Here is a 23,043-nt window from a genome sequence, read left to right as displayed (position 1 = left end):
CGGCTTTTGGGGGGCCTGGGGTCTGGGGAAGGGGTCCTGGTCTGGGGGAAGAGGTCCTGGACCAAGGGCAGCGTGGCTCAGGAGTCTGGCTTAGGGAGATGAGGGGCTGGGGTCAGGACTGGGGGGTCTGGGGGTTTGGGCACATGCACCTGGGGCGGTTTGATGGGTCTAGGGTCCTGGGTATGGCCCCTGGATCTGGATCAGGGACACAGGGAGATGGGTCTGGGGTCCTGGGTATGGCCCCTGAATCTGGGTCAGCGATAGGGGGTGCTGTAGTTTGGGGTCTGGGGTCCTGCTCTGGGCCCAGTTCTGGGTCAGGGACATGAGGTGCTGTAGTTTGGGGTCTGGGGTCCTGCCTGGGACCCAGGGTGCTGTTGTTTGGCTCCCAGCTTCTGGTTGGAGCGGTGGTCCCAGTTCAGAGACGTGCAACAGGGGTCCTGTGTGGGTCAAGGACATTTGGGGGTTCCTTGCCGAGACCCCCTCTCCACTGAGGCTTTTGTGTCAGGCTGCTGCTACCTGGGGTCCCAGGCCAGCCTTCCTCCCGGCACGGCCTCCCTCCTCTTCCAAGGGTCCCCGGTCACCATGGGGACACCGGGGATAGGGGTCTCCAGCCACCCAAAGCTCTGCCGCTCCTGCAGCAGCCCCCTACTTGCTCCAGCCCCTCTCATCTGGCTTATAAGAGTTGATTTTCTATAATATTCCCCATACCAGCACCTGCCAGCCCCTTTTTGCTCGGACGTGGCTCCTGCACATCCCCATCCCGTGTTTTTGGGTCCCGGAACCTCCCCCTCACTCCCCCGGACCGTTTCTGGAAGCATTTTTGGGGTGCCTCTGCTCCATCCCCGGGCTCTCCCCACCAGGTCGTACCAGAGAACATGCCAACGTCTATCACGATAATTTTTTAATCGCCAGAGCCCCGCAAGCGATGCTCTTGCCGTGGTTGTGTCCTTCGACGCCCCGGCCCATGGCTTCTCTTTGGGGTTCCAGAGCTGCCAGAGGATGCTCGCCAGCAATCGGGGTCCTCTTCCCACCATCCTCATCCTCGGCGGCTGCAGTTTGCTGCTCTTCCTCAGCCCGTCCAGGCCATCCCCGATGACTCACGGCTGGTGGAGCCGATCCAGAGATGTCCAACTCAGCCGATCCCGGCTTCCTTTAGCTGCAGCTATTTTAACCGCTGCCTTGCTACGGGATTTACCGGCCAGCTAAATGCTGGTGCTAAATCAGCGGCGGGGTTGCTCTCTTGAGTCTGTGCTGACTCAGCATTCGGGCTGCTCGCTCGCTGCAGAAGTGCTAAATACACTTCTTCTGGGGTGGCAGATGGGCTCCTGCCATGAGCCCCTGGGCTACCTGTTGTGCCCCGGATCCTGTCGTCCAGCGCAGCTCTTTGGGGGTCCCCAGGTGAGCCCACAGCTCCCGCCTCGCTGCTCCTCTGGCTTCAACCAGCTTACGGGCCAGAGCTTGAGGTTTCCAGGGGCTTGTGGTCGCCCTGCATTGCCTTTGTCGTTTGGTTTAATGGTTGGAGTCGATCTTAAGGGTCTTTTCCAACCTGGATAATTCTGATTTCTATGATTTTAAGTAGCAGAGGGGCTTGGAGAGCTATAACCTGAGAACCATCAGGAGAGATGGAGAAGGATACAGACCCACAGCCCTTTGAAGACCACGAGGAGCATCAGGAGATCACCTGGAGGTCACTAACGGGGACGGAGACTCGGGTGTTGGACACCGCGGCCCCTCTCCCCTCCTCCACTGCTCCCAAAGGCTGCTGAGCCTTGGGATCTGATTCCCCGGTGTCGTGGGCAGCGAAGCGGGAGCAGCAGAAAAGGCCTTGACACTGTGCAAACACTGCGATAACTGAAGCGTCCCTCTGTGATCAACACGGTTCTCAGCCTAAACCCAAACCACAAGCTGCTAGGAAGAATTTAACCCTATCCCAGCCAAACCCAGTACAGAAAGGAAGAGGACAAGCAAGAAAACCTGTGGGTTGAGATTTAAAAAATCATTTAATAAACAACAAAGTGGAAAAAGAGGGAAAGAAAATAAAGAAACCAAAGCAAGTGAGGCCAAGGCCATTGCCCACCCCTCCCACAACCCAGGTCCCCCAAGCCCCAGAGGACTGGTGGATGGCAGCACCATCCCAGTGCTCCCAGCACTGTTGGAGGTCACAGCTGGAGAGCCCAGTGCCGTGCTGGATGCTAGGAAAAAAACCAACTCCATCCCAGTCAAAACCAGTATACCCAGCAAGTGTTCCCTCCCTGCACTTGAACACCATAGCAAGAAGAGGTTGCACATTGCCTAGTCCTGCCTAAAAGCCCCCCAGTCCTGCCCAGAAGCCCTCCAGTCCTGCCTAAAAGCCCCCCAGTCCTGCCCAGAAGCCCTCCAGTCCTGCCTAAAAGCCCCCCAGTCCTGCCCAGAAGCCCTCCAGTCCTGCCTAAAAGCTCTCCAGTCCTGCCTAAAACCTTCTAGTCCTGCCTAAAAGCTCTCCAGTCCTGCCTAAAAGCCCCCCAGCAAGCCCAGTACCCCCATTTTCTCCCCACACCACAATATACAACACACAGACAGCAAGCCCATGGAGGAGCTGGGGGGCTACGGCCACGGAGCATCCCCCTCCGGGCAGTCCCTCAGCAGCGCGGCTTCGGTCTGGTGCTTGTAGCTGGCCCCGTCCTCCTGCAGCTGCCTGAGCCAGGGGAGGACATTGCCCTGGGGGCAGACCCCTTCCTCGCATGCCCACCGCATCTCCAACGGGAAGCCAAAAATAGTTTGGTAGGGGGTCAGCGCCGCTCCCTGCGCCCATACGGACCTGGTCCCCGCCAGGATCAAGGGGAGCATCTTCACCCACTCCTTGCCAGCCCCCCAGGCCAGCCGCTGCAGGGTTGCGGTGGCCGGTCCCACCTGGCCGGGCTGCAGGATGTCCCACGGGAGCTCCACGCCACATCCCACCATCACGGCATCCCGGAGGAAGCGCGGCCTGGGCGGCAAACGGATGGCACGAGGAGTCCCGTACCACACAAAAATCTGGCTGCAGAGCACCTCCACCACCTCCTCCACCGTCCTCTCCCACATCGGGAAGGCTTCCACCCACCCCGAAAACTCATCCTCCACCACCAAGAGGGAGCGGTACCCCTCCTCGGTCTCGGGGAGGCCGCTGATGTAGCCCAGCTGGATCTGCGACCACGGCCCCTCTTCCCGCTGGGGCAGCACCTTGCCGGCTCCGTCCCTGCCTGCCGCACAGCTCAGGCAGTTCTGCACCCAACAGGCCACCTGCCCGCTGTCGCCGTCCCAGGACGCGACCTCCTGCACCCTTGCCAGCGTCCCTTCCACCCCCTCGTGCAACCAGCTGTGACACTGGGCGATGATTTCTTGCTTCTCATACTTCGAAGGCTCCCAAATCTGCCAGCTGCCCACGGCCCTGCCAGACATCGCCGCGGCCCTCCTGCCCACCTCCTGGCTCCACATCCACTCCTCTGGCTCCTTGCTCCCATCCCCTGCCACGTACCTGACGTGCAGCACCCCTGGGTTGGCGCAGACCCACTGCACGATGCTCGGCCACAGACCCTCGCCCGGGCTCACCCACGGTCCCCACTCCCACTCGCCGACCTGCCTTTGCAGCTTTTCCACCAAGGACAAGCAGCTGGTGTACAAATAGAGGGGCGAGGAGCATCGGTGATGGTGCAGGAGCTGCCTGAGAGCCACCATCTCCGCGCCCTCCGCCGAGCTGCCCTCGGCCACCCCCAGCAGCCACCGTTCTTCCAGGTTGGCCGCAGCAAAGCCAGCGGAGCGAGCCTTCTTGCTGGCCGTGAACCACACGTTGGCCTTGGGGACGTGAGAGGGCAGCAGCCGTAGGGCGGGAGCAGTGGGGACCGGGGTGTTGGGGGGGTGTCCCCGCTTAGGCTGGGGTCCCCTTGCCGCCGCGCCCCCATTCACTACCAGCAGAGTCCACCGCGTTGGGTGCGGGTTCGTCCTGCGGGAACCCAGCACTTCGCCCCACAGGAGATATTTCCATGGGGAATGGGGCAGCTGGATAACAATGGGGGCCGGCTCCGTGAGGGTCTCGAACGCCTGCACGGCCCAGACCGCCGCCAGGCACCCCTTCTCCTGTGGTGAGTAGGAGACCTTGTGGTCCTTCAGGATGCGGGAGCTGTGCCCCACTGGGACCAGCTGGCCCCGTTCGTCCTCCTGCAGCAAGGTGGCTCCTACCGCCTCTTTGCTGGTCGTTAACCTGATAACGAAGGGTTGGGACTTATCAGGGAATCGCAGGGTGGGAGCTGTCAGGACGGCGTGTTTCAGGCTGCTCAGCGCCTGCTCCTGCTCCGGACCCCATTCCCACCCAACCTGCCCCATGGTGAGGCGGTGGAGCGGCTGGGCCAGCTCCCAGAAACCAGGGATGTGATCCTGCAAGGAGCCAAACTGCCCGAGCAGCGAGCGAAGGCTGTGGATGTCCCACGGGCAGGGCGCTTTGCTGATGGCCTCCAGCTTGCTGGCCTGGATCTCTCGCCCCTTGGCCCCGATCGTCATCCCCAGGTAGTTCACCTTGGGCTGGACAAGCTGCGCCTTCTCAAACTTGGCTTTAAAGCCCGTGTTTTGGATCAGCTTCAGGACCCTCTTTGTTCGGTCTTCAGTTTCCTTTTGCTTTTTCCCAGTGATGAGGATGTCATCAACGTAGGAAAAAACCCAAGGTTTATCTCCTTGGGCCAGCTGGGACAACATCTGAGCCACCCGCCGATGCACGATGGAGTTGGTGCTGTGGAAGCCCTGGGGCAGCCGGGTGAAGAGGTACTGCCGGTCCCTGAAGGTGAAGGCAAACCTGGCTCTGGAGCCTGCTGCCAAGGGGATGGCGAAGGAGGGGTTCGATAGATCCACCACCGAGAAATACCTGCTCTTGGGGCTGAGGGTTGTGATGAGCTTGGTCCTGTCCAGGACCACCGGAGCCACCACCATGGGGGTGGCCTTGTTGACAGCTTTGCAATTCAATGTCAGGCGCCAGGTCTTCCCATTAGCCTTTCGGATGGGCTGTAAAGGGCTGTTGGAGGAAGAGGTGCCTTCCACCACCACGCCGTCATCCAGCAGGTCCTGCAGGATGCTCGCCACCTCGTCTTCCATGTCTGCTGGAAACAGGGGTTGCCGTTGGAAGGGCACTGGTGCTCCGCTCACCTCCTCCTCCTCGGACACCAGCCCGCAGTCCGTCTCATATTGCGCCCAGACGTCTGGGAATTCCTCTCTCCACTGCTCTTTGCTGCTGGCCTCTGCCGCCACGAGACAGTTGACCACCACTGAGGGTCTAGGAGGAGCTGGTGGACCTCCCTGCTCCAGGATGTCATCATCGGGGTCCTCCCAGATCTGCTCATCCCCATATGGCTCCAGCATGGTGGGGACGTGCTGATCATCCCCATACACGGTCCCACCGATGGAGACGGGGATGTTGTGGTACGCGGCAAGGTCCTGCAGCTGTGGGCGCTGCTGCACCGTGCTGGCCTTCACACGGGTGTCCACCAAAGCACCCGTGTCCTCCGAGCTGCCCATCCCGGCTCTCGCCCCCCCCAGCCCCTGCTCCTGCCGGTCACTGTCGTTCCCTGTCTCTGTAGGGTACATCCTGGTTTCTGTCTGCAGGATCACCTCCACCAGCCTGACTGCCAGGTCTCTCGTGGACCTCCCTCTCCACCTCGCCATGTCTTCTCCCAGGCGCTGCAGCTTCTTCCACACTTGCCTCCTCCGCTCCACCCCAGACCTTCCCTCTGCTGATGGAGGGTTAAAGTCCTGCCCATCCCAGTCCCCTTGAGGGATGATGGCAGCATCTTTGTCTTCCACCCACAACCCCAGGCTCCCGGGTGAGCCGGTGGTCCTTCCCCCCTCATTCCTGCTGGCACCTGCCTGGACCAGGGGCTGAGTTTGCCCCATCTCATCCCCATGGCCACCACCTCCCCTCGGCACATCCCCACCTCGTGCTTTGCATCCAAGCATCGGCTCATCCCAGCCGTCTTCCCCGAGGTGTAGGACCATGCTAGGGATGTTGACCGCCTTCACCTGCTCTTCCTGCTGGGCTTCCCCACCTTGGGTGGCTTTTTGGCATGTCCACGGCTGCTCCGGCAGCCCCGGCGCTTCCCCCCTCAGCTCGGTGCATCTCCCGGCAGCCTGTGCCTGCATCCCAGCGACTCTCCGGCTCTCCTCAGCTCCTTGGGAAGCCCGGCGCTGTTTGCTCCCACCCTTCAACTGTGCCATGTGCCACAGCAACCGCAGGGTCCCAGTCAGCCGCCGGCCTTTACCGGGGCGCTGAATCCGGCAGAACTTGGCAAACTCCTCCTCCAGCTCCCCCACCACCGGCTGCTGGGGGATGGCATCTTCCACCCAGGGCTTGGGACCCCTCTCCTGGACGAGTGTCCCCAAATCTGCCACTTGCGAGGCCAGCGGTGGCGGGAGACCCCCTTTCTGCTTGTCCTTCCTGCTCCAGAAAAATGCCATCGCCCCGAAAACTGGGAAGGAAACGAGGTGTCACCCCACGGGCCCCTCACGTTTGCCTCCCACTGCTGCGGCACGGGGGCTTGCGGTGGTACGGAGGGATGTCCGTCTGTGCCAGCACCGGCAGGAGTGGCAGCGAAAGGGTTACGTGGCTGCTCTGCGTCTGGGGAGGAAGAGGAAGCTGGGGGAGGAAGAGAAAGGCTGGTCAGGCCTCTTTCAGGGGGAGGATGGCAGTGAGGACAGAGCTGAGATACCAGACCCCTATGGCCTGGGGAGGGCAGGCACCCCATGTCCCACCCACTGTCTGGGGAGAGTGTGCACCCCATGTTTCACCACAGTCCTGGAGGAACATGCACCCACGTGTCCCATCCATGGTCCCAGGAGAGCAGGCACCACATATCCCACCCAAAATCCCGGGAGAACATGCACCCACGTATCCCACCCATGGTTTGGGGAGAGCAGCACCCCATGTCCCACCCACAGTCCCGGGGGACCATGCACCCCATGTCCCACAGTCCCAGGACAGCAGGCACCCACGGTCCTGGGGGACCATGCTCTCACATATCCCACCTACGGTCCCGGGAGACTTTGCACCCCACGCACACGCGTGTCCCGCACACGGTCCCGGGAGAACGAGAACATGCACCGACACGTCCCCTAGACAGTCCCGGAAGATCTTGCACCCTCACGCACATGCGTGTCCCGCACACGGGAGCACACGCACCCCCCCGTACCTCGTCCCGTCCCGAGTGGGCGGTGCAGCCGGGCTGCCGAGCGCTCCTGAGGTGGGGGGGGGTTCTGTCCCACGGGGCCGTGGGCCGCTCCCTCCTCCTGCCGTGCTGTGGGGCGGGGGGGGAGGGGGGGGTCTGCAACCTCCCAGCCCCCTACGCGCCGCCCCCGCCCCTTTGCGGGGCGCCAACCAGTTCCGCCAGTTCACAAGGTTGCATTTTTGCACTGGGTGGTAACCGGTTCTTTAGCGCCCCAGGGTGGGGGGGGCAGCCGGGGGGGGGGTCGGGAGCGGGGGTGTGTGGTGTGTGCGGTGCCTCAGTTTCCCCCGTGTTGCAGCTCTTGGGGTGGTGGGAGATGGATTGGAGGGGTCCCACGCAGCCCCCGCAAAGTCCACGGCCACGCGTGGAAGGAGATACCCCGTTCGCACCAGCCCCCCGCCCTCAGCACCCAGGGGAGGGGGAATAGGGGGTCCCTGGGGAGGGGGATTTAATGGGGTGCGCGGTGTCCTGCGAGGTTTAACATCCCCACCACAGACTGCAGCACCCATATTTGGGGCGCCCTGGGGAGGACGATGCCCACCCGCGGCGGGGGTGGGGGGGGGGGGGGGTGCGAGGCGGTGCCGAGTGGCACCGCGCCCATCCCCGCAGTCTCGGGGCGCCGCGCACCGGCGGGTCGGGAGGGGGAGGAACGGGACGGGACGGAGGGGGGGGGGGGGGGGCACTGGGGGGGGGGGGGGGGGCGGGCCGGTCCGGGGCCGGTCCCGCCGGTTCCAGAAAGCTCCGGGGCTGGAGCGGGGCGGACCCGCAGCGCCGGCGGCCCGGATAAATAGGGGCGGGCGGGGGCGGGCGGCCGCGGCGGAGCTCGCCAGGGCGGCTGGGGGTGCCAACCGCAGGTACGGTCCCTTCCCTTCCCTTCCCTTCCCTTCCCTTCCTTCCTTCCCTTCCCTTCCCTTCCCTTCCCTTCCCTCCCTTCCCTTCCCTTCCCTTCCCTTCCCTTCCCTTTCCCTTCCCTTCCCTTCCCTTCCCTTCCCTTCCCTTCCCTTCCCTTCCCTTCCCTTCCCTTCCCTTCCCTTCCCTTCCCTTCCCTTCCCTTCCCTTCCCTTCCCTTCCCTTCCCTTCCCCTCCCTTCCCTTCCCTTCCCTTCCCTTCGACACAGGGGTCCCCCAGGGTGCACCCAGGGGTTCCCTGCCCTGTTTGGGTTGCACTGGGATGGGAGGGATGGGGCTCCATGCCCAGTTTGGGGGTGCAAGGGGGATGCCAAGGGGGAGCCACGGCCACCCTGGGTGTGGGGGACCCTCTGTGGGGCAGAGGTGGGGGCTGTGTACCCCAGGGTGCCCCCTGCCCCTCCGGGCCCTGCTGGGGGGGGGGTGCTGCTGGTGGTGATGCAGCGGGCGGATGCTCATCCCATCAGGCAGGAGTTTCCCACAATGCCCTGGGGCAGGCGGGATGGAGCTGGGGTGGGATGGGGGGCGTTATTTGGGGGGCAGCACTGGGTAGGGGGGTGCAGCGGTACCTGCACCCGGTGCTGCAATGGTGCTGCAGTGCTGCGGGGCACCGGGCCAGTGCAGCGGGGCGGGGGGGGGGGCGGGGGGCCAGAGCCCCGCTGCAGCTGGGCCGGTTGCACAATCTGACTTTTTTTTTGGGGGTGGGGGGCTGGGGGTGTGTGTGTTTGGTAGCCACCCTGCAGCTGGGCTATTGCACAACCCGGGGGGGGCCCCGAGCTGGGGGGTGCCTTGGGCACAGCACCCTTCTCTGGGGGCGGGGGAGCGGGTCCTCCCGGCAGTGCCTACCCCTGCCCGCAGCTGGCAGGAGCCCAGCCCCGGCCTGGCTTTGCAGCCCCCGCCACCCCCCCCACCCCTAGCCCCTCTGCAGCCCCTTCGGGGGGGGGCCCACGGGAGGAGAAAGGCAGCGCTGGCTCCCACGGCGGGGGGAAATCCGTGCCCGGTCACCGTTTTGGCCGCCCGCCCCACCTGGCCCCGGGCCTGGGGCTTGTTTGTCCTCCAGGCAGGCGGGGGGACACACACACACGCATCCCGGCCCCCCCAGCCAGGGCTTCGAGCGGGATCCCCCCACCCAGGGACCCCCTCCCGGGTACAGGCTGCACCCCCCCGGTTACATGGCATTAGCTCAACCATTGCTATGTCCCCAAAATCCTGCTCCGGGGGGGGTGGGGTGGGGGCTGGTCCCTGCTGCTGACTCAGAGTCTCGTGTCGGGGGGGGCTGGATCCTGCTCTGAGCCCCCACTCTTGCCTGCGCAGGCAGCTGCCTCCGGGACGGGACCATGGCGCTGCTGCTGCTCCCGCTGCTCGGCCTCCTGCTCCCCTGGGAGGGGGCCAGGCCTCGTCCCCCCCAGCGAGCTCAAGCGTGAGTGGGGGGCCGTGCGGTGGGGGGGTGGGGGTGGGGTGCAGCCCGGATGGGTGCCGTGGGGTGGGGGGGCCTGGCAGCACCGTGCCCGGGGCAGCGCTGGGTGCGGAGGACGCAGGACCTGCCGGGTTAGGGGGACACAGCATTTCATTGGGGGGGGGGTGGGTTCCCTGCGGGCTGGGGGAGCCAGCGGGCCGGCTGCAGAGTGGGGGAGCGCTGTGCCCATGGGGGGTGTGTGTAGGACCAGGGATAGGATACATGGGTGGCAGGGGCTGGAGGGGACCCAGACCATCATCCCTGGGGGTGGCTGGATGGAGGGGGCCTGGAGCATCAGCCCTGGGGGGCTGGATGGAGGGGGCCATGGGGCATCGTCCCTGGGGGGCTGGATGGAGGGGGCCATGGGGCATCGTCCCTGGGGGGCTGGATGGAGGGGGCCATGGGGCATCATCCCTCGGGGGTCTGGATGGAGGGGGCCTGGAGCATCATCCCTGGGGGGGCTGGATGGAGGGGCCATGGGGCATCATCCCTGGGGGGGCTGGATGGAAGGGGCCATGGAGCATCGTCCCTGGGGGGCTGGATGGAGGGGGCCATGGGGCATCATCCCTGAGGGGGCTGGATGGAGGGGCCATGGAGCATCGTCCCTGGGGGGCTGGATGGGGTGCCATGGGGCATCATCCCTGAGGGGGCTGGATGGAGGGGCCATGGGGCATCGTCCCTGGGGGGGCTGGATGGAGGGGGCCATGGGGCATCGTCCCTGGGGGGGGCTGGATGGAGTGGGCCATGGGGCATCATCCCTGGGATGGGATCAAAGGTTGAGGCTGGATGCTTTTTTGGGGGAGGGGGGAAAGGAAGATTCTGCCCCCAGGAATCGCCCTGGGCTGGGAGGGCAAGGGCCGGTGCGGGCACGGCCACCCTATGAGGCAGTGGTGATGGCCGTAGGGGAACGGCACAGCCCGAGGGCCGCCCCGGCGCGAGGCCAGTCAGGGGGGGCAGTCGGGCCTCACGGGCAGTGCTGCCCAATCATTGGGGGTGGTGGGTGGGTAGACGCGGCCCCAGCCCAGGTGAGAATTTTGGGTCATTTTTCTTGAGTTCTGTGATGTGGAATCGGGCTGTTGGCGAGCAAACAGGACTCTGCACCCACAAATATTTGCGTGCGCTGGTGGGGCTCCCACTGCCTCCTTGGGAGCAGCCAGCTGAGGGATGCTCTTCCTCCCCCCTCCCCCACCAGAGATGTCAGCAGCTGGTAGCAAATACATCGATACGGAGGTGGAAAATGCCATCAACGGTGTGAAGCAGATGAAGACCCTCATGGACAAGACCAGTAAGGACCACCAGGCCATCCTGCACACGCTGGAGGAGACCAAGAGGAGGAAGGAGGTGAGTGAGGATGAGGAGGGTGGTTGCTCCGGCCCTGGTACCCGGAGTTCCCAGCCAGTCTGGGTGCATCCAAGGCGCTCGGGGGATGCCGTGCCCTGGATCCAGGCGTGCGGGGGGCAGGGGGACACCCTCGGGGCTGGACGCGGCTGCCTTGCAGGAGGCGGTGCAGCTAGCCCGGGAGAAGGAGCAGCAGCTGGCAGAGAAGCAGGAGGTGTGCAACGAGACGATGCTGGCGCTCTGGGAAGAGTGCAAGCCCTGCCTCAAGCACACCTGCATGCGATTCTACTCCCGCACATGCCACAGCGGCTCGGGGCTGGTGGGACGGCAGGTGAGTGGTCCCTCAACGCCCTGCGATGCTGAGGTGGGATGGGATTTTGGCCTGATCCCGCTTCCCTGCCCGGCAGCTGGAGGAATTCCTCAACCATTCCTCGCCCTTCTCCATCTGGGTGAACGGCGAGCGCATCGACTCGCTGCTGGAGCGGGACCAGCGGCAGGAGCGGCAGTTCGAGGACATGGAAGAACGGTTTGGGTTGCTGGAGGACGGGGTGGATGACATCTTCCAGGACAGCACCCAGGTCTACAGCCGCATGTATCCCTTCTTCCGAGCACCCTTCGGTGGTTTCCGCGAGGCTTTCCGCCCCCCCGTCCAGCACATCTACTTCCCCCCGCGCAGCGAGAGGTTTTCCCGGGATCTGCATCCCTTCTTCCAGCATCCCCACCACGGCTTCCACCGCCTCTTCCAGCCGCTCTTCGAGATGACGCAGAGGATGCTGGAGGAAGCACAGGGCGGCTGGGAGCGCCCGTTCGGTGGCTTTGCCCCAGGTAGGGTGCTCGCCCTGGGCTGGGTATTGTGGGCTCCCCAATTTGGCTGAAAGCAGCAGGTTTACGGCCAGGCTTCCCGGCAGTGCCACCCCTCCTCCTTATTACGGGGTGACTAACTTAAGAGGATGAGCTCAACCCTACTACGACACATCAGAGAATCCCCACGGGAGCCCAAGAATCACAAGCTCCACTGTTTGCAGAGCCTGGTTGTGGTTTTCGGGTTTTCCCCCTCCCTAAATCTTGGCTGCCGGAGCAGCTGCCGTCCCGGGAAGGTGTTTGTTTTGGGCAGGCAGCGCCGGTTGCATCCCGGCCGCCGGTGCCGTCACTGTCTGCCGCCGCAGCGCCGGCTCTGGCGGCTGGAAAAAGGGGGATTTCGAAACGGAGGTTGGCAGGGAGTGCTTTGCTTTGGGGAAAAAAATAGCTGGACAGGTCAAAACGCCCCGGAAAAAGCACTTTTCTGTCCCTCCACAGCACCCCGGGGTGTTGGCCGGGGCTGGCCCCGCAGCTCTGCCCCAGGGTTGGGGAGTCTGTGGCGCTGCCCCCCTCCCCACCACTGCGGGGTTTTGGGGTGCTGAGGCCGGGCTGGGCTCTCCACAGAGTCCCGTAACTTCAGCGACGAGCGCATGGTGTGTCGGGAGATCCGGCGTAACTCGGCGGGCTGCCTGCGGATGCGGGATGAGTGCGAGAAATGCCGGGAGATCCTCTCCGTGGGTGAGACGGGGCGGGACGGGGACCGTGCTCGGGGAGGGCGGGAGATGCAAGGGGGTACACGCACTGGGGCTGGGGGTGAGCCCCGGCACCCCCTGATACCCCCCCAAAACCCCTTCGCAGACTGCTGGCAGACGGACCCTGCCCAGAGCCAGCTGCGGGAGCAGTTGGAGGACGCCCTGCGCCTGGCCGAGCGCTTCACCCGCCGCTACGACGACCTCCTCCGCGCCTTCCAAGCCGAGATGCTCAACACCACCAGCCTCCTGGACCAGCTCAACCGCCAGTTCGGCTGGGTCTCGCGCTTGGCCAACCTCACCCAAGGCACCGACGGCTTCCTCCAGGTCACCACGGTGAGTCCCGCCGGCGCAGCCGGAGGGCTTTATCCCCCGCCCCCGCCACGGTTCCCCCACCACGGCAGGGCCGGCAGCCACCGAAAGTGGGTCAGGGGGAGAAAGAGGCGATTGTGCACCCGCCTGGGCGCCTCTCGGCACAATAGCCGGCCGCGGGGCCGCGTGCCAGGGCGAGGGGCCGGCGCGGGGGCTAGCCCGCCTCTCCCTGCTTTGTGTGCCCCCCCCTCCCTCCATCCAGGTCCTCTCCAAGACTCCCAACCTCGAGGACCCCTCGGCCCCACCCGACACGCAGGTGACGGTGCAGCTTTTCGATGCGGAGCCGCTGTCCCTCACCGTGCCCGGGGACATCTCCTGGGAGGATCCCCGCTTCATGGAGATCGTGGCCGAGCAGGCGCTTCAGCACTACAAGCAAAACGCCATGTGAGTGAGCCCGGGACCCCCCAATCCCCCTGGCGGGGTGGAGGGGGGGGGCCATGCCACAGCTCACCCCCTCCCATCCTTCCTCTGGCAGAGAGTAGCCGAGCGATGCTCCTGCGCCGCCGCCGTGCCGCAGCAAGCCCCCCCCCGCTGCCCCATCCCCGTCCCAGGGGGTCGGACGCCACCCCCCCACCCCCCCCTGCCGCTGCCGGGGCCCCACCGTGGGCCCCAAACAAACTGAAAATAAAGGTAGAGTCGAACACCCTGACAGTGCTCTCCTGTGCCTCTTTGGGACGCGCCCCCCCGCCCCCCCCAAGCAAATAAACATTGCAAAAAAGCAGCTGCGTTGTGTCCGGTGCTGCTCATCGGATATTGTGAAATGGGAGGGGTGGGTGGGACAGGACACAAGCTGGAGGGGCCAGGACCCAGCACCCCCAAACCTGGGCTGGCAGAAACCCCCCGCCCAAGGATGCCGGAGCTTGCTGCCTTCTCCCCCACCCCATGTGAGAGGTCCAGGTCCTCTCCTTCCCTTGGGGACACCGAGGATCATGTCCTGCATGGCCCCTGGGGCCAGCGGGGATCCCTGGGGGTCAGCCCTCAGCCCCCACCCCTGCCGGCACCCCACGCTGCCCCCCAGGCCCTCCTCCCAGCCAGCACAGACACCCAGGGAGCGAGCCACGGGCACTTTATTCGGGGGGAAATGCAGGTCAGGGAGCAGTGGGGCCAGCCCCAACCCCAGCCCCACCACCCCCCACCCCCCAGAGCCCCTTGGGAATAGGGGCAGAGGCCCCAATCTCCCCCCGGAGAGCCGGCTGGGGGTCCGCTTCCCACCGGGAAGGGCAGGCACAGCCTCACCGTCCCCTCCCGGAGCCCCCGCAGCGAGGCAAGGGCAGAGGTTTGTCCCGCAAACAGCAGCAGGAGAGTGGCCGGCGTCACCACCACGCTGATCCCCTCCCAGGAGGGGAAGAGATCATTTGGGGAACTCAACGCCGGGGCCAAGGCGGGCACGGAGCGGTGCGGCGGGGGCTCAGCTCGCGCTGTTGATGGCCGTGCTCTCCCCACGCAGCAAACCCTCCCGCTCGGCCACCCCGGCGGGCTCCTCCACGCGCCAGGGCAGGCGAGCGAGCAGGGGCCGGTGCAGGCCGTTGTAGAGAGCAGCACCCATGAGCAGCACCCCAAACCCCAAGATCTCCAGGCCGTGGAAGGTCTCCCAGCCCACGGCCAGGCTGACGGCCCAGATGACGAGGGTGCGGAGGCTGTCCAGCACCATGCGGGTGGTGGCACTGATCTCCTTGGTGACGCTGATGCCGGCGAAGTTGAAGAAGGCGATGCTGCTGATGTTACCCAGCAGGGCCAGGGCGATGAGGGGCTGGTGGCCGATCTGGCAGAAGGCGTCGAGGGCATCTTCCAGCGTCCGCCGAGGGTTCCCGCTGAAGCTGCCCGCCGGGATGTAGTACATGGGCACCAGCAGCAGGGCCAGGATGACGAAGCCAAAAAAACCTGGGTGCAAGTGGGTGTCAGATGGGTGCTGGCTCCAAGCACCCCCCCGGGGATGCCTGTCTGCTAACCCTCCCTGCCCCATGGGACCCAAGCCCCGCCAGCAGCACCCCTTTTGCAGCCTGTGCCCCCCCCCCAGCACAAGCAGTCCTCCCGGGCTGGGTTTTTGCAGGATCTGGCACCCCTCGAGGGCTCAGCTCCCCCCGAGCTGATGTCGCGACAGACCTTCGGTGCCGACGGCCCGCAGTGGGTGCACGTCGTGCTTGTAGACAAACTTCTCCTCCAGCACCATCTGGATGGCGACGATCACCTGGGCCATGATGATGAGCAAGTCGCCTGCGGGGAGGGGAGAGGGGCAAAGAGAAGGGGGAGAGGAGCAAAGAGAAGGGGGAGAGGGGCAAAGGGGAGGCTGAGCCCCCATCTCCCTGCCCACCAACGGGCAGCATGGCAGAGCCATGCCCGGAGAGCCAGGCATGCACCCTGAGGGGAGTTAGTTCCCCGCCGTGGCCGTCCCGCCTCCCCCAAGGGTTACCACGTACCAGTTATCACCTCGCTGAGCTTGTGTTTCTGGTCGTGGGAGCTGTGCAGGTCAGCCAGCCCCACCACCACCAGCCCCACGATGGTGACCAGGATGCCCAGCCACTGGCTCAGCTCCAGCTTGCGGCCTAGGAAGGCCACGGAGAGAAGCCCGGTGAAGATGATGACAGATCCTCGCAACATCTGGAAGCTGGAGGCGCTGGTCATGTTCAAAGCTGCGGGGAGGGAGATCGACCCGTGAATCGTGCACGCTGCCGGAGCCAGCTAATGCTGCCACCCCTCTGCTTAACGGCCTGCTGCAGTAATTAAGAGTGATTAACAGGAGGAAGGGGCAGCGACGCTGTGTCCCCCCACTCCTACTTTGAGCCGGCAGCAGAGAACCTCATGCCAAGACCCAGCTCTACAGGAACCCTGTGCCCCGCAAACAGCACGGCTTGCTGAGCCCTGCCACAACTCGCTGCATGGGTGGGAAGTGTTTGGTCAGACACCTCTAACCGGCTTCGGGGCCGTCCTCCCCCCAAACCGAACGTGCCGTGGAGTCCTGCAGCCCGACAGCCGAGTCCGGCCCCAGGGACAGCCAGGTCTGGGGAAGGGGGGACGGAGGCGGCGGCGCCATCCCCAGCACTTACCCACGTACATGATGCTGGTCCCGGTCATGTCGCAGAGGGCGGGGGGCAGGAAGAGCAGCGAGCTGAAGGGCTGCGACGGGGCCATGCTGGGCTCCGGCCTCCGCCGATCTCTCCACACCAGCAGGTAAAACACCCCCAGGCAGGAAAATTCACCCAGGAACATGCCGACGGCCTGCGGGAGAGGTGGGTGAGGGGGGCTGGCCCTGCTGGCACATCTCCTGCCCCAGGCAGGGGGCTCACCTGCAGGAAGGGGTGCTGGAAGCCGTGCTCTTCCGTCCCACGGCAGCCGGCTGCGCTGAAATTATCGGCCCACCTACAAAGCAGAGGGTGGTGGTTAGAGCGGGAGGGTGTGGGGGGCTGGAGAAGACCCACAAGAACCAGCCCAGGGCTGTCCTCTGGGCCACCAGCTCCCTGAGGTGACAGCTCCGGGGACGGGACATCTGTGGGGAAGGAGACACCGCCGCGGCCAGCCCGACCTGCTCCTGGCCCGGCTCCCAGCCCTGAGCGACAGGCAGGGAAATGGACACCACCGTGTCGCACAGCCTGGCGATCCGGTGTCCCCACGCCCATCGCTGCCGGCGCGTGTGGCCGGAGCCCGCCGGGCAGCACCGTCTCCTGGCGGGGGGACCAGGATGGCATCATGGGGGGGGGGGGTCGCCCCAACTCCCTCCCCATGTCACCAGCCTTGAAGACTCGGGGGCTAAGGGACACAGAGCCCATAAAGGACGCTGGATCGCAGGCTGGGGGGAGGGCAGCAGCTCCCACTGCTCATACCCCCAGCCACGGTTTCGGGGCACAAACCCCCTCTTTTGGGTATTCCAGGCAGTACAGAGGGCAACGCTGGATAAACGCAGGCTGTGGCACAGGTCCCCATGGCCCGTTTTGGCAAGGATCTCCCCTCTTCAGGGACCCCAGTGCATTGGGAGGGGACCCCAGCCCCTCGGTGGCCAGCTGCCAGTCCCCAGGACCCCCCCAGCACAGCGGTGCACCCTGACACAGGCAGGCAGGCACCCAGCTCCACTCCAGCTGCTTTTTGCTGACGCCGAGCAGCCACAGACCTGCTGAGCTCGGGTAAACGGGCTGCGAGCAGAGACCGGGGGCAATCCCCAGCCCACTCTTCGCCGCTCGGCGAGGGGCTTTTCAGCCAGGCCAGCAAGATTTTGGCGTGAGTCAGCCCCTTGCCATGGGCCAGCGTTTCGCAAGAGGCTTTTGTCGGCCGCGCGCGGGTCTCGTGAGCCGGCGGGGAGCTCGGTGCCTTCTCCCAGCTCTGCCCTCTTCCCATGTGCGCCGCGGAGGGATTCTCTGCCTCAGTTTCCCCATCCGAGGAACCTCGATCTGCTGCGACACCGGGACCAGCTGGAGCCTGGCCACCCCTGAAACCCCACGGACGCCTCCGCGTCTGCCCGGCGGCGCCGGGACGAGCCGGCCTGGCAGGTCTGCCGTGCGCGGGCAGCTCTTGGAAACGCCATCCTCATCCTCGCTGCGAAGGCTAGGAGCACCCCAGGGTGCCCTCGGTGGGAAGGGGCTCAGTCCAGCCCGCTGCCTGGCTTTTGGGGTGAGCTGGAGTGCAGAAGCGAGCCTGGTTCTGGGGAGCACTCGCCACGGCACCCCAGGGCCGAGCACAGCACCCACGCCGGGACACCTGCACCCCATAGCAGCATCCACAAGAGGGCTGGAGACCCCCCCGCTGCTCCCCTGGCCGTGCAGCCCCCCTTTTTCCCCCCATCACCAGAAGCTGGCCCCCCAAGAAGCAGCAGCCCCAGTCCAATGGGGCACCCCAAAGCCCAGACCTGGCCCCCCAAGCCTTGCACGGGGCTGGGGAGGGGGCCGAGGGGAGCAGTCCCCAAGGCCACACAAGGGGACCCCTGGAGCTTTTTTTGGGGGGGGACCCCCAACCCTGGGATGGAGGAGGGGATGGGGGGGGCTGAAGCCCAGGCTCCAACCGGACTCCCGGGGGAGCGGAGGGGCTGGGGGGGCCGGGGCGCTGCCGCAGCCCATCCCGGGGGTGGGCCCCCCCCCGGCCCAGGCAGGACTCACTTGGCCGCCAGGGTGTTGATGGAGCCGGTTATCAGCATGAGGGCAGCCAGGCCCAGCTGGTACCGGGACCAGGCCATGGCGGGCCCGCCGCCGCCTCCCGCCCTGCACCGGGGCCGCGCCGACACCGCCCCGCCCCACCGCGGCGCCCCGCCCCCCGCCCCGCCCCCGGCGGCAAAGCCACGCCTTCCGCCACGCCCCCGCCGCAAACACACTCCTCCGGTCACGCCCCCACGATACCGCCACGCCCCTGCGGCCCGCCCCCATAGCAAAACCACGCCCCGCCTAGCTCCGCCGCGCCCCTCAGGGATAACCACGCCCACAATCATGATTGTGGATCCGCCCCCGGAGTCTAGCCGAGGAAAAAAAGACGCTAAAACCACGCCCCCTCAGTGTCTAACCACGCCCACATACACGAATGGCCACGCCCTCCGTTCCGGCCGTGCCGCGCTCAGCTCCGGGGGCCCGGCCTAGGACAGCTTATCCTTGGGCTGCCTGTCCTAGTGCTGCCTGTCCCAGTGCTGCCTGTCCCTGTGCTGCCTGTCCTAGTGCTGCCTGTCCCAGTGCTGCCTGTCCCAGTGCTGCCTGTCCCCGGGCTGCCTGTCCCCGGGCTGCCTGTCCCTGTGCTGCCTGTCCTAGTGCTGCCTGTCCCAGTGCTGCCTGTCCTAGTGCTGCCTGTCCTTGTGCTGCCTGTCCTTGTGCTGCCCGTCCCTGTGCTGCCCGTCCTAGTGCTGCCTGTCCCTGTGCTGCCTGTCCTTGTGCTGCCTGTCCCAGTGCTGCATGTCCCAGTGCTGCCTGTCCTAGTGCTGCCTGTCCCAGTGCTGCCTGTCCTAGTGCTGCCTGTCCTTGTGCTGCCTGTCCCAGTGCTGCCTGTCCTAGTGCTGCCTGTCCTTGTGCTGCCTGTCCTTGTGCTGCCCGTCCCTGTGCTGCCCGTCCTAGTGCTGCCTGTCCCTGTGCTGCCTGTCCTTGTGCTGCCTGTCCCAGTGCTGCATGTCCCAGTGCTGCCTGTCCTAGTGCTGCCTGTCCCAGTGCTGCCTGTCCTAGTGCTGCCTGTCCTTGTGCTGCCTGTCCCAGTGCTGCCTGTCCCAGTGCTGCCTGTCCCTGTGCTGCCTATACCACTGCTGCCTGTCCCAGTGCTGCCTGTCCCCGGGCTGCCTGTCCCTGTGCTGCCTGTACCACTGCTGCCTGTCCTTGTGCTGCCTGTCCTAGTGCTGCCTGTCCCAGTGCTGCCCGTCCCAGTGCTGCCCGTCCTAGTGCTGCCTGTCCCTGTGCTGCCTGTCCTAGTGCTGCCTGTCCCAGTGCTGCCTGTCCCAGTGCTGCCTGTCCCAGTGCTGCCTGTCCCAGTGCTGCCTGTCCTAGTGCTGCCTGTCCCAGTGCTGCCTGTCCTAGTGCTGCCTGTCCCTGTGCTGCCCGTCCTAGTGCTGCCTGTCCTAGTGCTGCCTGTCCTAGTGCTGCCTGTCCCAGTGCTGCCTGTCCTAGTGCTGCCTGTCCCTGTGCTGCCCGTCCTAGTGCTGCCTGTCCCAGTGCTGCCTGTCCTAGTGCTGCCTGTCCTAGTGCTGCCTGTCCCTGTGCTGCCCGTCCTAGTGCTGCCTGTCCTAGTGCTGCCCGTCCTAGTGCTGCCTGTCCCTGTGCTGCCCGTCCAAGTGCTACCTGTCCTAGTGCTGCCTGTCCCAGTGCTGCCTGTCCCAGTGCTGCCTGTCCTTGTGCTGCCTGTCCTAGTGCTGCCTGTCCCAGTGCTGCCCGTCCTAGTGCTGCCTGTCCTTGTGCTGCCTGTCCCAGTGCTGCCTGTCCCAGTGCTGCCTGTCCTTGTGCTGCCTGTCCCAGTGCTGCCTGTCCCAGTGCTGCCTGTCCTAGTGCTGCCTGTCCCTGTGCTGCCTGTCCCAGTGCTGCCTGTCCTAGTGCTGCCTGTCCCAGTGCTGCCTGTCCCAGTGCTGCCTGTCCTAGTGCTGCCTGTCCCAGTGCTGCCTGTCCCAGTGCTGCCTGTCCCTGTGCTGCCTGTCCCTGTCCCTGTCCCCGACCCCGTGTGACGGTTCCCCTGCTTTGGGGTGTGTGTCCCCCCCGCATCGCCGCGCCGCCATCCCAGATCCCCGTCCCCGGTGCCCCGGTGCCCGCCGGGTTTGCAGTCCCGCGGTTCCCGCGCGGGTGTCCCTGTCCCGCGTGTCCCGCCGCGCCCGTGCCGGCAGATGGCGCCGGCGGTGCAGGCTTCGGCTCCCGCCGCCCCGGGGGCTCGGAGCCCCCCGGTGGGCTCGCCTTCCAGGGCTGCTCGCCCCGGGTTAACCCTGCCCAGGCTAAACGCCACTTGGGCTACACCCTGTCTTGCCTGGGCTAACCCTGGCCGGGTAAACCCTGCCTGGGCTAAACCCTATCTGCCTGATGTAAACCCTGTCTAGGCTAACCCTGTTGGGCTAAACCCTGCCTGGTCTAACCCTGCCTGGGATAAACCCTGCTTTGCCTGGAATAAACCCTGCCTTGGTTAAACCCTGCCTGGGCTGAACCCTGCCCTGCCTGGGCTAAATCTTGCCATGGGCTGACACTTGCCTAGCCTAACGCTGCCCTTCCCGGGCTAACCCATGGCTGGGCTGGGTGGGGATGCCATCCCCGCAGCACCCCAGGGGGCTCAGGACCCTCTCTCATGAACGCAGCCCCAGGGCACCCCCTCCAGCCCTCCCAGCCCCCCCCCCCCCCCCCCCGAACTCCCTGGGGCTGGTTCTCAGGGGCGGGGGGGGGGCAGTTCCCCCCTCAGCCCTATTCAGGGCCAGCCCTGGCCCCTGGGGCCTTGACACGCACCTGTGACCCCCAGTCCCACACTGCCCCAACTGAGGGGTGCCCGGGGGCCCCTCCACACCTGGCAGCGGGCTCTGCCGCTGTCCCCCCCACGGGCCTCCCCGCCAGCCGGAGATAAATTGTTTTTCCATCCGACGTCAGCCCCAGCGGCCGTGACCCGTGGGAGGCAGCCGGGGGGAGAAAAACCCACTCCAAGGGCCTTCGCCAAGGCTGTCTGCGCTGATCTGAGTTAACCCTTCCTGCGGCTGGGGTGGCCACGCAGGGGCAGGGCAGGCATGGGCATCGCCTCCTGCCCTCGCTGCCCGCCGGCATGCTGCGGGAAGGGGACCAAAACATGTCCCTGGGGAGGGATGGGATGCAGAGGGGACTGTAATGCATCCCTGGGGAGGGATGTGGCAGGGAGTGAGCGCTGGCTCTGGTGTCTTCATGGCAGGGGGCTCCTCCCAACACAGGGCTGGGGCAGAGCAGCTCCCCCAAACCCCACAGGACCAGGACACCCAACAGCCACTGGCACCTGCTGCTGTTTGGGCTGTGGATCTGCCTCCGGGACCCCCGGTGACCCCCGTGCCTGCAGCACCCCAAGCGCATCCCGATCCCTCCCCCGGTGGGGACCCCTGGCAGCCGCTCGGCCATGTCCAAAGGGAAAGGCCGAAGGAATCAGGATGTGGCCGCCTTCTTCTGGCCCCACCAACTTCTCCTTCTTTGGTGCCACCGAGCGCGTGGCCGTTTCTCATCACCCCTCGCTCTAAGACAAACACCCCCCGTCCTCCTCCGTCCCTCCCCGCAGCCTTCGCCCATGGAAAATACCGGGCGATAAGATGGTGGCAGGCGGGCGGGGGGCACGGCGGGGGAGGCAGCCTCCTGCTGTGGGCAGCTCGTGCCCGGAGGAGCCCAACCATGTGTCTGCACGGGCAGCGGGCACCGTGCCACGTGCCGGTGTCACCCACGGGGATGCTACGGGCTGGATGGGGAGGATGGGACAGCTGGGGACGGCCCCCCACGGCCCCCCATGCTGGGACCCTCCTCTAGCCCTGGGATGGGTGAGCGTCCCAAGGACGTGCAGGTGAGCGGTGGCAGAGCCGCTGACTTCCAAAGTCCCCTGCACGACACACGACACGCACGTGTGTGGCCACCCAGCGCAAGCCCCACACAGACACCCGTGTGGGGCTGTCTGGGGTCCCCAGGGGGGAGGAGACGGGACATTAGGGACATCCCAGGGCACTCTGCAGCTGGGGACCAGGAGGAGCTGGGGCAGCCTGGCAGCGTGGGGACGGTGGCGTCTCCTTCCCGCACGCATGCATCCCTGCAGGTTGGCACACGTGCACACCCCCCTCACCCACAGAGACGCTCCCCGGCAGATGTGGGCCTGCCTGCCTCCACCGTGTCTTCATCACCATCTCGCACGATGCTGGGGAAACCTGCACCCAGCCCTGATGCCAGCCGAGGCACGGGGTGGCTCTTCCTTGGAGCACCCCCATTTTTGGGCTGCAGGCAGGAGGTGGAAAGGCAGCCCTGGTGCTGCTCCGGCGAGGTCAGGAGGGGAGTGACATCACCCTGTCACCCCAGAGTGATGTCATGCCACAGAGGATGGCACAAAGCCACCAGCTGCCGCGGGTTCCCTCCACCTCTCAGGTCACCCCAGTGTCCCCACCACCATCTCGGGGTCCCCAAGCCGGTGCCGCTGGCACTTCCCATCCCACAGCCCCATCCAGCCGGGCGCAGGGTTCCTCCCTGGCGCCTCTCCCCAAATTCAGATCAATAAAGGAGGCAGTCTGGGGACAGGGATTGGTGGCCTCCAGCATGTCCTTGAGGTCCCGAGTCCCCCGGCTCCCTCGGGATGCCGTCAGCATCCAAAGGATCCTGGTGCAGGGCAATAGAGATGTTGGGGCTACACATGGGATTGGGTGGGGAAAAGGTTGGGATAATAAATATAAGGTTTCCCCCTCACCAGCAGAGCTTTTTGCAGTTTAATGAGCTGGGAAGGAAAACAGAAACATTTAATAAGGTGGTTTTTTTTTTGTTTTTTTTTTTAAATTAAGCCCCTATTTACTGAAATGCCTTTAGAAACCAAAGCAGTGTGAGTTTTCATTTCTTCTTTTTTTCCTCATGGAAAACCCTATTTTCCCCATTCTCTACCTACTTCCCACTCCCTACCTGGCCCCTGTTTGGCCGGGCTAGCAGTCTTCACTCTTCACCCCTTCTACTCCTCTTCCTCGTGGCTTTGAGGAGGTGGCAGGATGAGCCCCGGTCACCCGGGGCTAAGCCTCCCCCGGGGCCGCTCGCTCACGGCCATGCTGCTTAATACTGGGGAGGAATTTTAAGTCGCTCCAGCGGACTGTAAATATT

The 23,043-nt window shown here is 65.4% G+C and overlaps 2 protein-coding genes across 2 annotated transcripts; one reads left to right on the top strand and one right to left on the bottom strand.

Annotated features, from left to right (window-relative positions):
• Positions 1-7,366: 7,366 nt before the first annotated feature.
• Positions 7,367-13,223, top strand: CLU (clusterin). Its single transcript, XM_075086393.1, is given in 9 exon segments — positions 7,367-7,390; positions 9,437-9,515; positions 9,517-9,542; positions 10,771-10,919; positions 11,077-11,247; positions 11,324-11,741; positions 12,339-12,452; positions 12,573-12,799; positions 13,038-13,223. Coding segments are annotated over 8 exon segments (1,347 nt in total). The 5' UTR covers positions 7,367-7,390; positions 9,437-9,459.
• Positions 13,224-13,884: 661 nt separating this feature from the next.
• On the bottom strand, positions 13,885-18,068 carry SLC35F6 (solute carrier family 35 member F6). Its single transcript, XM_075086392.1, has 6 exons — positions 17,917-18,068; positions 16,120-16,192; positions 15,880-16,051; positions 15,253-15,465; positions 14,939-15,049; positions 13,885-14,716 (listed from the first exon to the last, which is right to left on the bottom strand). Exons 1-6 carry the CDS (start codon positions 17,991-17,993, stop codon positions 14,244-14,246), a joined length of 1,119 nt encoding a protein of 372 aa, XP_074942493.1. The 5' UTR covers positions 17,994-18,068; the 3' UTR covers positions 13,885-14,243.
• Between the last annotated feature and the right edge of the window lie 4,975 nt (positions 18,069-23,043).

This window comes from Phalacrocorax aristotelis, chromosome 3, assembly GCF_949628215.1.
Source record: "Phalacrocorax aristotelis chromosome 3, bGulAri2.1, whole genome shotgun sequence".
In the NCBI taxonomy this organism is placed as follows: domain Eukaryota; kingdom Metazoa; phylum Chordata; class Aves; order Suliformes; family Phalacrocoracidae; genus Phalacrocorax; species Phalacrocorax aristotelis.
The sequence above is the reverse complement of the archived record's forward strand: the minus strand, read 5'-3'. Positions and strand labels throughout refer to the sequence as shown.

Bases quoted from the DNA above. Each gene is read 5' to 3' on its own strand.
- SLC35F6 (XM_075086392.1), bottom strand. From the start codon at position 17,993: ATGGCCTGGTCCCGGTACCAGCTGGGCCTGGCTGCCCTCATGCTGATA. The intron at 16,193-17,916 runs GTGAGTCCTGCC...TCTGCTTTGTAG, and splicing joins ATCAACACCCTGGCGGCCAA to GTGGGCCGATAATTTCAGCG. The intron at 14,717-14,938 runs GTCTGTCGCGAC...ACTTGCACCCAG, and splicing joins GCGGGCCGTCGGCACCGAAG to GTTTTTTTGGCTTCGTCATC.